Source organism: Sminthopsis crassicaudata, chromosome 3, assembly GCF_048593235.1.
Source record: "Sminthopsis crassicaudata isolate SCR6 chromosome 3, ASM4859323v1, whole genome shotgun sequence".
Classification (NCBI taxonomy): Eukaryota; Metazoa; Chordata; class Mammalia; order Dasyuromorphia; family Dasyuridae; genus Sminthopsis; species Sminthopsis crassicaudata.
The window spans coordinates 524,849,286-524,866,375 of NC_133619.1; the positions used below are offsets into that span (position 1 = coordinate 524,849,286).

Below are 17,090 nucleotides of genomic sequence, written 5' to 3' on the forward strand. Positions count from 1 at the left end.
CTCCTCCCTTCTCCCTTATAGAATCCCTTCCTTTCCCCTGGACTCCACTCAAATACTTCTTTCTGCATGATGCCTTTTCCTGATCTTCCCAGGTTCCCTTTCTCCTTAAACTACCATGTATGTCCTTTGTATTCACGGTGAATACTTATTTTCTTCTGTAATTGAGTGTAAGCTTTTTGGGAGCAGGGGCAGGGACATTATTATCTTTGAATGCTTAGCCTCTAATATCGTGTCTAGGATGTAAAAGTGCTTTATAAATGATTATTGATTGATCACTGAACAAGGACATAAGGGAGCCTTTTGTACTGGTTCAGATCATATCCAGTCACTACTAGGGCATACAATAAGAGGGATGGAAACGCTGGCAAGATTCCAAGAGAGATTTTCTAGCTAAGTGTCAGTTGGAATCATTATTTTCCATTTAGCCCCCTACTTTCCCTCCACCATTCTAACTGGTCTTGGGAACCTTCTCCAATGTCCCTTGCAAAACACTACAGCAGGGTCTGGGACACAATAGCCAGGACTGCCAGTCACAATAGGTGAAGCGTTCCCAGGCTGTACCCTGCGGGCTAAGTGGTACTTGGGAAACAAGAGATTCCTATCACTGCTGTATGTGCCCCCCCATCACTTACAGAGAAAGAAATAAAGCTGTTTGGTAGCTTCCTGCCAGGGAGCATCTGTTTTCCTGGCACCAGTCGCCTGTGGGAATGGAGCCAATGGGCCTGGGTGGGGAGAGGGCATGTCAGTTGGCCAAAAGCAAGAAAGTTGGGGGGAGAACCACACAGAAACGCCAAAGACTAATGGGACTTTTGCATTTCCACAGCGGAGCATTAAGAGGTCAAATGCTTGCAGGAATATCAGGATTCTCTTACTGGCCTAATGGTAGAGCCTTTTTACCTGTGAAAACAAACACAGCCCCTAGCACTTAGGAAAGATGCTTACTCCAGCAGCTGCTGCTCCAAGCCCCTACTCAGCCTCATTCTACTTCCCATTTATGGGGCTGAGACCCGACACAACTTCTCTCTGTGCTTTTAAGAGGCCACAGAAGCAGCTGGGACTTGGTAAAAGATCCATATTGCTCTCCTCCTTGGGGAGAACCTGCTAAAGAAATTCTGCCAGCCCATATGTAAGAAGGATAGAGCTCAGCCGATAAAGAACTGATTTATGTTAGCATTTTTATAAGTCAGTGAGGAAACTATTCCCTTTGGCTAAATATGGTCCATTCAGGAGTACTCTTACCCATACACAAAGTCTCAAAATCACCATTTCTCTCCCATACACACACACCTTCCCCTCCCCAACTTAGTGCTCTGAGGTATTTATTTTCTTTAGCAAGTGTTTGAGAGATGCACATTGTCTTAAGCTTACTGCTTTAGGAATATATCATGTATGTCAGACCAGGAGCTTGGTGGGTAAAGGGTTCCTGGCTACAAAACTAAATGTCGGCCTTGCAGCAGCTTTCTAAAAAAGCTCACAATGTCACTGAGAATATCCTGTGGGAAAATCTATGTTAACAAATGAGCCAGAGACTGTGTTCATAGAGACATACAGATAATTTTGGTACAGAAAAAAAAGCAAAAAAAAAAAAGCCAGAGTTGCATCAGAAGTCAAAGGCGGGGAAATCTGGCCTGGTCGGGAGGACACTAGTTAAGAAAATGATCAAATCATGGAGACCTGCAGCGTTCGGCAGCTACCTACCAAAGCATGTGGATAGTCTACTAAGCAAATTGTATCAGTGGAGCAAAACTTCAAGTCAGGCTTGGTGGGGATAATCAGAATTTCTAGGTCATCGGGCCGCTGGAACCAGCACCATAGTTCTGTTCTCCGAGGCAGGAAATGTGGCAGAATCTCACTTGGCAATGGGGAGTGGCCACTGGTTGTGCCAGTGTGGCAGCTGGGTGGAGGGAGAACCTTGCCTCTCAGAGCAGCTTCTCGCAGCACTGCACCCGAAACAGCAGCTTTCCCGTCTACACAGCCCTGCTTCACGAGGCAACTGCCCCTATCATCTAGAGTGAGATCACTGTTCAACCCTAAAGCAGCCAGGGGGGGGGGGGCAGCTTTAGATCTGCTCGGATCATTCCCAGGAGTTGACTATGTATGTATTTAATGTAGGAAAGAATAAGCCAGAGTACTGGCCCAAACGACAAGTCCTGAGTGTATGTTAGAACACTCTAGGGCTTCATTTTCAGAGGCAAAAGACCATAGGAAAATTGTTAATTAACTCAAGAATCAAAAGCCTTTGCTGGGTTTTTTTTAAGTCGAACTCACCTTAAACAAACTTAGATAGGATTAATTTACATGTAGTTATTTTGCAATGTGTCTGGAGAATATTGCCATAGTTACACAGTAGCTCCTGGATCAACTCTCACATTATTGATTTATTTTTAACATTTTTTTTTTTGTTGTTGTTGTTAATTTTTAAGTTTCAGGTTCTCTTCCTTTTTTCAGCCCCTCCCTCATCCATTGAGAAGACAAGCAATTGTTAATAATCTTTTAAACTTTAGTGTCTCAGAGAAACTGAACACTAGTGTCCTTGACACTAGGACCTTAGCTGCCTTTTTAATATGGCTTCATAGTAAAGAATGAAGATTTCAGCCGTGTTTCACTCCAGACAATGAATGGTTAAAGAGAATACTGTGACATAGTTATGGAGTTGCAAAGAAATGTTATGAACTTGCCGGGCAGCTAAATTTGCTTACAATCTTTCAAAGTAGGGAGGATGGTCATAAGTCAAGAAAGAAGGATGACTGTAGGATGAAGGAAAATACATTGTGATGTTTCTATCACATCTATAAGCACTCCATCATTTACCCCAAAATAAACTCCTTGGCCCTTCTCTTTGCCTATGTATTAACCAGGGGACATAGGCTGTCGATAGCAACACAAAGGTATTAGAAAGATGATCAAATCTATGTGATGCTCTGGCCCTTTTAAGGGACCATCTGGGGATAAAATAGTAATAACTGAAAAATGTTAGATTTAGATAATTAACAATAATAACTCATGCTTATTACTGCCCAGGTACAGAGAAATGATCCATAAAAATTTAAGAACAGTATTCATATGATATATATTATTTTATATCACCATACCAAATATCTCTAATCTCTAAGCTACATGGAATGAAAAGCTATTAAAATATAGAGAGGTAGAAGAAGAAATTAGATCCATATGGGAACAAGATGAAGTATATATATATATATATATATATATATATATATATATACACACATAATCTCTGTTACCTTGTCTGCTACTAGAATTGTTCCCAAGGGGCTTTCCAGGAGCCTCTAGAAGAATGATATGATGTTAAAAATAATAACTAACATTTCTATAGCTCCTTAAGGTCCACAAAGGACTTTATATACATTATCTCATTTGATCAGACACTGGAACATACAGTGATTCTCTGTGTGGGATTCAGTAGATAGGGTAACAAAGATAATGTTAGGAGTGACCCCATTCTCATTTGTTTCTTCTGGATGAATAATATGGCAGCTAGCTAGGGACACTGAGTGAGAGAGATTTATTGTACTTGAGAATTATTAGGTACGTCAGAACTCCAGGTCTGCAGCTAAGGGTTCTAAGGGGGGAGGGGTGTCTCAGAACTGAGAAGGAGAAAAGGAGTTCCCAAGTGACACTGCAGGTACTGAAAACTGGTAGCTATCTAGCTATTTCTTATATCTAGCTGTCTAGTTATAGAAAGCTATCTCTTCTGTGTTTATAATCTCATGAATCAAAGATGCGAGGTCTGGAGCAGAGGGCTCAGGATCAGGCTCAATCCTTCACTCACTCACTCGTTTCCCTGGCATGAAGCATCAGTACCAGAGACCCAGAAAGTTCTGTGGATTAAGGGAAGCTTTCTTCCCTCTGTGTCCCAAATAAGACAAGGAGGATAAGAAGAGGCCTAGGCTGGGGAAGGTTTTGAGGAAGGTCAGGCTGCAGAGATTCATAATTGGAAACAGGAATTAAGGAAGGAGGCCTGTAAGCAGCTGCGACAAGGGAATCCTGGTTATCCCTGTGGGGGCCCCATTGAGGAGGGCAGATGAAGGAGATCACACGCAGAAGTAATGATGCATCCCTTGGTGCAAATGGGATAGAAAAGAAGAAAATGATAAGTCAGAACTTTCTAGTTGTAGAAGGAAGAAAGGGAACTACTGAAAGAAAACAAATTCCACCTCCTCTTTGTGATAGGAAGATGTCCCCTAATGTCTGTACTGATGTTCCCTCCCCTACTCGTTGCTGGTCCTGGAACTTCTAATCAGGACTAAAAAAGGAGCCCTGTTTTTATCTAACAGAAATATCATCATCATCATCATCTTGTTTTTCCTCATGTTTTTGATGAAAAAACAGCCTGAGGTTAAGTGGCTAAAGCACTATTATTATTGATGATGATATTGGGTGAATAAAATGACTTGTTTTTCATAATTGAACAACAGTATTGGAATGTAGATTCATCTGTAGATTCCTTCTTATTTTTTTAATTCATTCACACATAAAGATAAGAATGAAATACTAATAACTGACATAGAAATGCTTTAACGTTTGCAAAGTGCCCAGCATCCCAGGCTTACAACTCCCTTAGTGCTTTCCTTTGGAAACCATATTTTCCAGGCTATAAAGAAATCTCCAGACCCAAAGGTACAACTACAGCAGGAATACCTCACAGAGACCACTTACAATGCTCAGCTGCTCTCCTTCATTCCTTCTATACTAGCTGAAGTTCTAACACCTTAAAACACAATGCCTGAATCTGCTTCCTCTTCCCCCTCCCCCAAGCCACTACCATGCCCTCAGCCCAGCCTGGACTGACTCTGAGATTTACATATTCCTTGCAAAAATCAGAGCCTCCCCCACAAGAATGTGTTTGGAAAAAATCCCTCACAGAGTGGAAGGCCACCTCTCTGGAGAGGTAACTTCTTAAAATGTCCTTCAGAGCACTGGCAAGTGATGAGAAAAGAAAGCAGAAGGTACTCTGAGTTTCTCCCGTGGGTGTGAACTTCTCCACCAGGACAAGCTGAAGGCAGGCTGGGCAGAGGATGGAGGTCCAGGGCGAGAGCGCCGAGCAGATAGGGAGGAAAGGAAAGGCCCGAAGTGTGGGAAGAGGGCAGTTACCTCCGTGAAGCCCTCCTGCAGGACATCCAGGAAATTCCCTCTGCTCAGGCAGGCCAGCATTGTTCCCGCCTTGCTTCTTCCAGGTCCCGGCCAGGACCAGGCCTCCTCTTCCTCCTCCTCCTCTGCTGTTTCCTCCTCCTCTTCCTCCTCCTCCTCTGAGCACAAAGACTCCACACTCAGTTCAGAGGGATCCCTCTGGAGTCCCAGACATGCTACTCTCTAAAACAGAGCTGGGAGCCCGGGGAAGCCTTGCACTGAGCATGCTCATTTGGGGGGCCTCTGGTGGAGAAGCGGACGAGCTGTTCCTATAGAAACACCTTCGGGATGGAGGGGCCGGGCAGCCCCAGCCACAAGCGCCAGGGGAGCCCAGTGGGCGGGCAGCCACACGAGCACACACCAGTGCCAAGGCCACCGGAATCTCGGGAGGAGGGCAGGGAAAGATGTAGATCACAGGACCTTTCTGAGTTTTTTTTCCATACTAAACAAAGTAACCTTTTTTTTTTCCAGATGGGACTGGAAACTGTAAGATTAGAGTACAGAGAGTAAGACGGAGGAACAAAGAGACAAGAGAATAAGATTAAAAAAAAATAAATAAACAGTAAAATAATAGCAAAAGGAAACAAAAGAAGAAAAAGAGAGAATGGAAAATGAGGACAATAGTGGTGATCCTGGGACCCTGATGACTTGGGAGTTTTGAAAAACTAGATGGATCTCTGCCTTAGGACTTTTAGCCCCGTGAGATTTATAGTGGACACCCGAAGAGTTTGGAGGTGAGGAAACTGAGGCAAGCAGGGTTAAGTGACTTGCCCAGAGTCATACATCCAAAAAGTAGCTGAGGCCAGATTTCAATTCAGGGTGAGTGTTCCTGACTTCAGAGCCAGCACTTTATCCACTGAACCACCTAGCTGCCCTGCCTGGAGCATAGCAGACACTTAATGAATGCTTGATGTATATTGCATATATGTGTGTGTGTGTGTGTGTGTGTGTGTGTGTGTGTGTGTGTGTGTGTGTGTGTGTGCTTGTATAAGAGCATTTTGTTCCCAAAGAAAGGAAACATCAGGAGCTAAAAGAACTGGATGCACCATTGGCTCTGAGTCTCATAGCTGTGACTTTTGTAGCCAGGATCACCCAGCTAGCTAGCCAGATAAAGCATTGTGTACTTTGTTCTGGTGGATCTCAACCTCCCACCCCAGTCTCCCAGCTCCAGGCAGTACAGTAAATTTTTAAGTAGACAGTGTATAGTAATAATAGTAGCAGGTAAGATTGCAAAGGAATTAAGATTCAAAGACCATCCCATAGACCAAAGAAGCCTAATTTGAAACTGTAATATATTTACCCAAAATTACATCTGAGATCAGGAACAAATGCAGGAGAAGCCATCTGGGCCTTCAGGGTCAGAGCTTTTCAGTCCCATGATATGTAAATCTCAGATAAGCTCCAGACATCAACAGTAAGGTCAGCCGAACAAATGTTACTGATAACTTTGAGATGATTTGGGTTGTTGATGAACTCACTCGGGGGTGGTAGAGATAAGAGTGACTGCTCTAAACCTAGTTAAAATGAGAGCTCAAAGAACTAGGAGCAACTGCAAGATTTTGATGATCAACTATGACTTAGCTCTCCTCAGCAATGCAGTGGTCCAAAGCAATTCCAATAAACTTTGGAGGGAAAATGCCATCTGCATCCAGAAAGAACCATAGAAACTGAATAAGGTTTATCAAGGCATAGTATTTTCACCTCTCTTTCTTCTATATTTTTTTCTTTCTCATGATTTTTCCTTCTGCTTTGATTTCCTCCCAACATGACTCATATGTAAATATATAAAAAAATGAATGCACATATAAAACCTAAGGGGGAAAAAAAAAAGGAGCTCTCAAACTCCTGCCCCCAGCACTCTTCCAACTCCATTGGATCCACGGTGCCCAGTTCTCCCAGCTCTAATCCCTGGCTATGCGAGTGATTCTCTGTGCCTCTTCCCATCCTCATGCCATCTGCTTCAGTGCCCCGTTTTGCTTCTTATCTCTGTACTTTCTGTGCTGTTGCTCCCACACTCTGTGCCTTATGAAAGTGCAATTACAGCCTCACTTCCCTCCGTTGCAGTGTTTTCTCCTCAAGAGTACATAAAGAATTGGGGCAAACTTGCCCCATTTTATAATTTCATAAATTAATTAGCAATTCCAGCATTTATGAAGTGGCAAGCGCTATGCTAAGTAAGCAGCAACAGAAAATATAATAGAAGCAAAAAAACAAAAGAATCCTTGCCTTCAAAGAGGGAGTTTCCATTCTAATGAAAGACAACACATAGAAGGGAGCTGGAAAGAATGTGTGTGAGACTGGGGCTTGGAGGAAGTCCAGAAGGAGTCTGGACTGAAGCAGGTTTGGAGCTAGTAAGGGTCCCAACCAGGTTCTAAACCCAGGCCTCTGCTGAGTCCAGGCTGAACACTCCACCATATACCACATTATCTCCTGGAGTGGCAAGGGTCTAGTGCCCATGGTGACACAGAGCCAGGAGGAGAGAAAAATCCTTTGTCCGGCTGCAGGACACAGGACCCTCGCTGTTATATGGAGCTCTTACCAATACAGCTTAGTGAGAATAAACTACAGCAGTACCCAATTAAATTATTGATCTTTCCTAAACCTAAATACACAGAGATTTCTAGAAACTTTAGGCCAGAAACAGCCAAATCGACAATATGAATTACACTACCTAATAGTTTCTACCCAATGACAAAGTGCTGGGCCTGGAGCCAGGAAGATCTGAGTTTAAATTCAACTGCAAACCTTAGCTGTGTGATCCTGGACAAGTCACTTAACCCTGCTTGCCTCAGTTTCCTCATGTGGAAAATAATCTGGAGAAAGAAATAGCAGCCCTCTCCATTATCTGTACCAAGGAAAAAACTCCAAAGTGTCATGGAAAGTTAGACACTACCGAGCAACAAGACTTCTAAGATCTATTCCAAATCTAAAAACTAAAATTCTATCACAAAGCTTGGCAGATCTAGATTTTAGTCTGTAAGATGAATTCCTAGAGTTGGGTTAAAAAAAATCAACTGTACAAGTTTTAGATGGGGATTGGATGGCCAAACAACAGTTCATGTAACAAAGAGCCGGAGGTTTAAGTGATTGTCAAACTTATATGTCAACACCTGACTCTATGCAGAAGCAGAGTCCAAAATAAGGAAGTTCTAGTATTCTGTCCTGGTTAGGCTACAACTGGAATATCAAATTCCATTCTGTACACCACAAACTGGACAAACGGGAACATATCAAGAGAAATGGATTAATAGCATTCCTTACAGGGAGTGGTTGAAAGAATGGGAGGTGGTTAGCCTGGAGAAAAGCCTCAAGGAATATGATAGGTCTCTCAGTGTATTAAGTAAGGGCTGCCACACAGAAGTAGAATTAATAGCAATGTGATAATACACATTTATAACTGAGGTTTTGTTTTTCTTGCTTTCTCAATGAAGAAGGGAGGAGGTAAGATGGGGAGAATTGGCCCGAAAATAAAACAAAATTGAATTAAATGAAAAAGAATAACAATAGACAAAAATTGAAGAAAGGCTCAATAATAATATTAAGTACTGTTTTTTCATTTTGTATTTTCAGAGTCTAGCCCAATACCTTACATCTAGTAAATTCTTTTTTTCCCTTGAGGCAATTGGGGTTAAGTGACTTGCCCAGGGTCACACAGCCAGGAAGCATTAAGTATCTGAGGCCAAATTTGAACTCAAGTCCTCCTGACTGTGTGGTGAATACAGCACGGAGGATATCCTCCGTGCTGTAGCCACCACACCACCCTACCTAGTAAATTCTTAATAAATATAGTTGAATGAACAAATCCAAGACATCTAAGAAAGAATAAAATGAGTTTCACTATAACTATAGATATTCAAGCAAAGCCTAGATAACTATTTGCTGGGGATGCTTTGGTATTCTGGTTAGATATTGATTGAATGAGTTTTCAACTAAAATAGCTACCTTCCAACTCCAAAATAGTATGATTCTAATAATTCTAGTTGTTACTGATAGATAGAAAACATTCTAAGGAAGAGCTTCAATCTCTCAATCAGGCAATTTTTGTCATGAGAGATACAAAAACATCAGAAAAACTTAGAATTAGAAGAAATTTCAGATATCATCTAGTCAAACCTATACTTAAACAGGAATTTCCCATCAAATAGTTATCTGAAATCAGCCTAACATGTCCAGCAATGGAGAACTCACTACCTCTCAAGGCAACCCATACCAATTTGGGATAGTGCTAATTAGGTAGCTTTTATTTCTATGAAGCCAAAATCTGCTTCTTTGCCAATTCTACCTAAATAAGACAAAATCAAGACATATATTCATTACTCTTCTTCCAGTGATGTCCCTTTGATCTTGAGTTTGGAGCATGATGATATAATACTGGGCAGAAAACAATCAGGCAACAGAGAAAGCTATTCCTGCTTCAACTGCTGTCACTTACTTGTGACGAGGTTATTGTCCTTGAAACAACAGGATATTCATCAAGCTAGAACCTGTCACTAAGTTCACAATGTCTGAGAAAAACTCATAGCAATGTGAATCAGTCAGAATAAAATGCGGCTTAAGTACAGAACACAGCCTAAGAGTGAGCTATTAGTCCAGGATTGGAGCATTCCTAGGAGCACTCAGAATGCCTCTTACTTCACTCTAGAAGGTAGTCCTTCGGAGATCTTGCCAAAGGAATTTTGGCTCTAATTCCACATCGAATCTTTCTAGGGATATCATAATCATATATGGGGGACTCCCCCAAATTTACCAGTATAAGGGTAAATATGAAGACGGAAGACTGTGACCAATTTTGCGCAATGGTTTGGAATTGGCAAAGCCATCTGGTTACAGAAGTAGCTGGGATTTAACACAAGCGAAACTTATACGTAATTTCTACCAGCTGCTCTGCCTGGGAGAGAAATAAGAGAAACATAGGATGGAAGTTTCCGCCACTATGCCTGCCATATTGCCAGAAATAGCTGCTACTCCCGTATTTTTTACAACAAAGCACCCTAAGGCCCTCCATACATCTCTATCTACATATGACATATGACATATGTGATGGACCAAATATATACAAATAGTTCATGGTCCTTCCTATCTCCATGCCTTCAATCATGTTGTTTCCTCACCTAAAATAACTGACCCTCTCCACTCTGCCTCTCCAAATCCTTCATCTCTCTCAAGGTCCAACTCTGTTGTCACCTGCTCCAAATGTAGCCTTCTCTCTTGACTTTAACCCTCATTCTCACTCTCCTTTGACATTCTACCACACTTGTAGTTTACCTTTTAATAGCTGTGTCATTGGGGGCAGCTAGGTGGCGCAGTGGATAGAGCACCAGTCTTGAATTCAGGAGGACCTGAGTTCAAATTTGATCTCAGACACTTAACACTTCCTAGCTGTGTGACCCTGAGCAAGTCACTTAATCTCAGCCTCAGGAAAAAAAAAAAAAAAAAAAAAAAGAATAGCTGTGTCTTTCTGGGCAATCACTTAAGCTTTCTGGATCTCAGTTTCTCCATCTATAAAATTAAGAGGTTGGATTTGATTATCTATAAAGTCCCTTCCAGATTCTAAATCTTATGTTCCTCTTCTGTGATGCTATGATCTTCCATTCTGCAATTTTCACTAATGTTCTGGTGTTGTTGTGTTCCCCATTTGAGCATAAGAGCGATAATTGTCTTTTATTGCTTTTTCAACCCCTAGAAGAACCTAATAAAATGCTGAGCACAAAACAGGTGTTTATTAATACTTGTTAAACTGAATAGTTCTCTCATAGAGATGCCTATTCATAGTAGATACAGTCACATGCAGTGTGAGTACTATGAATATATACATACATGTGTCTGTATATATGTCTTTCTCTTTGTATTACCAAATAGAATATAAATAGTTTTAGGATCATCTACAAGTTTGGATGATTATGTTTCTACTCTTCTCTATTAGCACATACAATGGAAGATTGAATCCACACACACACACACACAAAGAAAAGAAAAGGAGATAAGAGCAGTAAAAGAATACACATGGAAATAGGATATGGTGACAAAGTGCAGGCTGATGAGTGAGATACAGTGAGTAAGTAAGCAGGAAGAAAAAAAAGTAGAATGGTGAGAGACAGGGGTTGCAGAAAGCCAATAAAGGAAGCACCAAATGCTAATGCTTTACATAAAATGTATCAAAATTATGAGATAAAAGTATACTTAATACTAATTTTTTAAAACGAGCCACCAGCTCATTTTATGTTAAGGACAATGGTTTCTAGATAAAAATTAGATTAGGGCAGCGACATCTTGTGGATAATCTGTGTGTGACAGCTGAACAAATTTAGGTCTCAATTCACTCTTCAGGTCTTCCCATCTCTAGATTGTTTGGGTATATGAGGTATGATTTTTACAATGTAATAATGCAATTAAAATGCAATAAATATAAATCCCCTCTGTGGAGACGGTGTATTCCTTGAAGCTAGTGATCAGACTACTCTACTACCAGGTCACTTTTTGTCTCATCAGTTCAATTCCCTTCTGAACTTGACAAAGTCTAAAATATACATGGATTTTCTTTCTTTTTTTAAAAGTCTTGATGCTGATGAATAAATGATACTTTCCATTCTTTACCTAATTTATAGATTCTAAGCAGTCCAGATAGAGATACCATAGTCAAAAACCCAGTGAGCTGGGAAAGAGAAAGGGTTCCAGTACAAATGTGAAACATTAGATTTATGTGATTACTGCACCGAGTGGTCCAGAGTCCAGAACTATAACCTCATGATATCACTGATGAGTAAATTGGGCTCTAAGCTGAGATGGATCAGCTCTTCTCCTCCTGGGTCTGATTACCCTCTCTCTCCTTCCCCAAAGTAACCAAGGGCAGGTCCGGTAGCGAATGAATTAGCTATCAATGCTGTATCAAAACAAAGTCTTTATTGAGAGAAAAGGGATAGACAGGCATTTGGCCTCTAGAAAGGCCAAACTGCTTGGCAAGGGGACACCAGTTGGTGGGCACAAGGCAAGTATAAACCGAGTGTGAGGAAAACAATTTTAGACCTTCAATTTAAGCATAACTAAGGTCATAAAACAACGTTTACACAGAGATGTTATCCAAGAGGTTCCGGAGATATTTGTAAATAAGACAGGAATTTCTCTTAATCATTTGTGTCTCAAGTTACCCCTCCTCAGACAAGAATTTTCCTGTTAATTATTTTTATCTTGGGCTATCTCCTCTTTGACCTTATCATCATCACACTAGTCTGAAGGATACAGCAGAAACTTACCAATGGCTCTCCTGCCTGCAGAGGGCTACAATACCCCATGATCACTGGGGTCCCCATTTCCTGTGGCCCTGTGGATGCTGGGTCAAAGTCCCTCTCAGGAAGCAAGGACAAGGAAGAGGAAGAAAGAGGGGCCTGCAGAAGAGATAAGAGAAAAAAGTTTAGGAACTGCTGAAAGCTGAAATTTTTAAAAATCAGGATTCTAGTACCGAGAAGCTCAGACTCAAGTGATCCAAACAAAGCTGTTCCCTAGACGTTAGAACCCCGGGCCACTGTCACGGCCCTCTGACCAAGGTTTAGCAGTAATAAAGAAGGGGGTGATTCCTGCCTGATGTTTACCCCAAAAGTAACGTGTTCTTCCGGACCTATCCACCAGGGCCCCAGGATCTCTACTCCTCCCCAACTGAGGCAGCCTTTCATGCCTTCTTAATCTAGACAGAAACATTCCTACTTGTGTCTTTGTATGTTTTACAGCTTTGTGAAACCTCGAGAAAGCCGAGAAGGGCTGTAAATATCACCATCTCTTGGTTTCTCCCTGTCCTTCTCCTTTCCCAGGTTCCGTCCACAAGAGCAAGATTTCCACTGTCCCCGACACCATCCCACCAAGGAAACGCGGACTTTCAGTTCTCTGCATAAAGAAAAAGTACCTTCCCTCTCTCTGCCGGCCTGGCGTCAGGCTCAGAGACAGCCAGAGTTACCTGCTGTACCCTGGAGCACTGCTTACCGCAATATTATATTCCCAATGACCAGGTAGGAATCAAAGAAGTGAATAATTGTTGGCCCAGAGTAAAAAAAAAACACGTTTATCAGCACCAGACTCCATCCCTGAATTAAGTGCTGTGCTCGGCTAACTGTGGCCCAGAAAGCGCTCAGGACCTCCCACGGCTTGGATCAGGGGCCTTCCCTCCCCCACGTCCGTGCCCCCCCCCTCCCGGCCCTCCTGCCTCCCATTAGAACTTGCGCTCCTTGAAAGCGGAGATTATCTTGCTTTTCTAGTTGTATCAGCAGGCTCAGCACAGTGCTTTGCACAGGGTAGACGCTTAATAAATGTTTCATTCATTCATTCATTCCCGCCATGCCCAGGCAGGCTCTCCCTTGTCTTTCACCCCGTGGGCAGGCTGCAGTACCGCCCGAGGCCGCAGGCCCACCACCCGCTCCGTGCCTCGGTTACTCTTTGCCCCACAACTTTAAGTTCCTAGAAATAATAATAACAGCAACTCACACTTCCGGGGCGCTTCAAGATTCACAAAGCTCTTTCCAACGGCAACATTGTAAAGGAGTAGAGTGTCCCCTGTTACAGACGAGGAAGGCTATAACCCTTCCAGACGCGGAGTCCTGGCTTGCCCGCCCCGGACCCAGGCGCACAGGGAGAGGCCCTGGGTGCTGGCAGCCCCGCTGGGTCAGGGCCTGCTCCAGACTCGGCTCGGGCCCAGGTGGAGGCTCCCGGAGGCGCGGCGCGTTCCCGCTGCCATGACGACGCGGAGACAGGCCCGTCCCCCTCAGGCCCCGCCTCTCGCCAGCCCCCCGCCCTCTTCCACATTTTCTCGGTAGGTCCCAGGGATGGACTTGTCCCCGCCCTCTTCTCCACCTTAGTCTACTCCCATCCCAGACCACGCCTCCATGTCTGGCAACACCCCCCCATGTAAATTCTCTCTATCCCCGCCCCCCTCACGAGCCCCTCGCACCACGTTCCTCCACCCGCCCACCCCCCATCACTTCTTGGACCGAGACCCTGTCTCTGAGAGTGGGGGGCAGAGTGACCCCCGAGAAGACGCCCCCTCTCCCCAGAGAAGGCACGAACTCCTATGCAGCGTGTTCCACATGGGTTTATTCATCCCGTAATCCACTTTCCCCGGACAGGCAGGGCCGGCCCTTGGGGCTCCGAGCGCCTAAGCTGGCCTGGAAAACAAGGGACTAATCCCAGGACGAGCCCGGCCAGCTTCCTCCTGCTCCCCACTCCTCCCTGGAGGTGCTTCCCTCCCCGCCACGGGCTCGCCCCTTGTATCGGGACGAACTATCGTCCAGGGGAGGAGCTCCTGTGTCCACTGCCCACGAGTGGCTGCTCGCATCGGGCGGACACCGTGCTTTCGGGAAGCAGAATCTTCAGGGGTTAATTTTTTCTCTAGCTCCTGGGCTTCCTCTGGATCAGGTTACCCCCAGGTGGCAATCAGGCTTTTGTCCAATTGCTTATAGGGTTACCCACGTTTTTGTGTTTGTGTGGGAGCGAGGGACTCCTGGAAACTGAGCCCGGCTCTGCTGGTTTGTGGAGACTCGTCCGCCTTCGGTTTCTGATACCAGCAAAGCTGTTCTTAAAATGCACACACTGACCCGAAAAGGGGACCAGGAGCCCAGACACTGACAAACAAAGGAGGGCTGCCACCTAGTCCCAGCAGTATCGGTTATCTCGTGCGGAAGCGCGGGACTTTGGTCCTCTGGTGGCGGAGAGGGCCCGCCCCGGCTCTCCGTTCCACAGCGCTTCACTACGCGCTTACACCAGGGTACCATTTTTGCTGTCGTAGTGGGGTGTGGCTTGGGGAAACCTAATGGTCGCGTACTCGGTGGCGTTCTGTATCTGAAGGTGCTTCACCTCGCGGGCAGATCGCGGCTGGGCGCGGCTGCACACTTGGATGTCTGCGTAATGCAAGCCGCCGTCCTCTGGCTGGGGGCCTCGGGGCCCCTCTCCGGGCCTGGGCAGCTCCGGCACCACTTCATAGGTGTGTCCCACCGTCTCGCGGCCCTGTGGGGCAGAGGAAGGATGTAGGGAACCGAGGTTTGGTTTCGTGCCTCCCTCCCAGCGGAGTCCGTTATAAAAATCGTCTCTTATTCTGCCTCTGTAGGAACGAGCAGACCCAGAAAGTTCTGCACACCCTGAGCCCTCTCTGTCCAAGTGTAAAGACCCTTAGTTCTCGATGTCGTGTTAGAGGCCTTCCCCCAGGGAGTGGAAGGGGGACAGGAATGGGCTATCACATTACCTTTGTGCTCTTCTGCGGCTGCTTCTCTGCGCTCCTTTTCGCATGACTCCCTGAAGGGAAGGAACCCAAATGATTAAACACGAAAAGAGCACTTAATATCATATCCTGGGATGGGGGGTGGGAAAACGAAGGCAGGAGCATTGTGAATGTGGAGGCAGCTCGAGTTCTTCAAATAGTCTGTTTAAAACTATTTCTCCATGTTATTTGCAAACCTTCCTTTTGCCCTCTCCAAAATATCCTTTTATTCTCCATATCCTCTCTAATTTCTTCCTCTCCATACCCCCATTCCACTGGTGTCCTGAGAGCCCCTTTCCCCAGTCCCTAACTTACCTCTGTCCTTTTTCTTGTGGAATGATGCCGGGCAGCTCCTGTGATGGAAGACACATTAAGTAAGTGTGCACCATTCTCCCACACTCGTCCTCCAGCCCCAGCCCTATACACATGGGCACTGCAGCAATTCTGATGATGGGAAGGATCCTTAGGGATAAAAACTAGACTATGATTTTTTTGGTAGAGGGAATTCTTCAAAGAGACAAATTTTCCTCTTCAATTCTACTCTCTCTCTCCCCCTCCCCCCCCCCAGGCTGGGGGTGTTAAGCGACTTGCCAGCTAGGAAGTGTTAAGTATCTGAGATCGGATTTGAACTCGGGTTCTTCTGAATTCAAGGCTGGTGCTCTATCCACTGCGCCACCTAGCGGCCCCTTCAATTCTACTCCTAGAGAGTTGCCTAGAACACTAAGTCTTTCCTAGGAAACATCACCAGAATGATGTCAGACAAACTTTGAACGTGTCTTCCTGACTTTGTTACCAGCTTTCTATCCATTGTATCATACTGAGGAGGTCCTGAGGAGCCGGGTGGGCATTAGTAGAGCAAGCTTGAATCACTGTAAACAATCTGGAAATCTACTTCCTAGCAAGCAAGGAGGAACGCTGATAAAATTGTAATAATCCCAGAGGCAAGAAGGGAGAAGCATATATAGGTTCATCTTAGCGGTAAGTGCTTTTTATTCTCTGCATTGACAAAATCATCATAACCCCAATTTACTGTATCCTATTTGAAAGCTTAGTTATGATGTCAGCCACCCATGTTATATTTCCCCTATAAAAGATGTGCTCATAATGTAGAATTTCCCTTTTTAAGGCTTGCCCACCAGTCAATGGTTTACTCCCACCTTATGGCATCCTTCTCCTTATTATAGCTAACTGCTTCCTGGAGTTAATCAGCTAACTTCTCTTGAAATTTAGTCTGTTTTTAACAGTGTAATAAAACCTTGCCCTTGATGTGGAGGTCTAGGCTTACAAATTCTTTTGAAATACCCCATAACATCAGCCCACAACTCCAATATACTTTTGGGGTATCCCCTATGCCCCACCCTTTTGGGGGGTAACTTCATCATTTTGATGGCCTGTTATGGAGAAGTCTGATTGCCCTATAACCTCAACAAAGTTACTAAACCTGGCTGATGATGAACATTATCATCATCATCATCATTCTCTGTCGATATACCCAAATATATATTGTTTCACTGACATGGATGTACACTCCAAAACAAATTGCAATGCCTCTCTGTTCCCATGCCCCAGCAAAATAATGATCAGGCTCTGGTCAAAACAAACAAACAAAAATCACCTGGCTGTTAACCTTCTGGAGATAATCTTCAAGGAACACTATTACTAGATGGATCCTTACTGGAATCCTTCCTCACTCAGTAGGACTCCC

General features: G+C 44.2%; 1 protein-coding gene across 4 annotated transcripts in view; it reads right to left on the minus strand.

Annotated features, from left to right (window-relative positions):
- The window catches only part of DIXDC1 (DIX domain containing 1), an 82,782-nt gene that overhangs the window by 51,049 nt on the left and 14,643 nt on the right, over positions 1–17,090 (minus strand). For 2 of the 4 annotated variants that reach the window (XM_074304274.1, XM_074304275.1), the window contains exons 1-2: positions 13,621–13,822; positions 12,402–12,533 (exon numbers count right to left, since the gene is read on the minus strand). In XM_074304274.1, coding sequence (XP_074160375.1) covers positions 12,402–12,458 — 57 coding nt within the window. In that variant the 5' untranslated portion in view covers positions 12,459–12,533; positions 13,621–13,822. Of the gene's footprint in view, positions 1–5,115; positions 5,391–12,401; positions 12,534–13,620; positions 13,823–14,985; positions 15,136–15,370; positions 15,421–15,700; positions 15,739–17,090 lie in introns of those variants that run through there. The other 2 variants (XM_074304272.1, XM_074304273.1) reach the window with 2 other exon arrangements.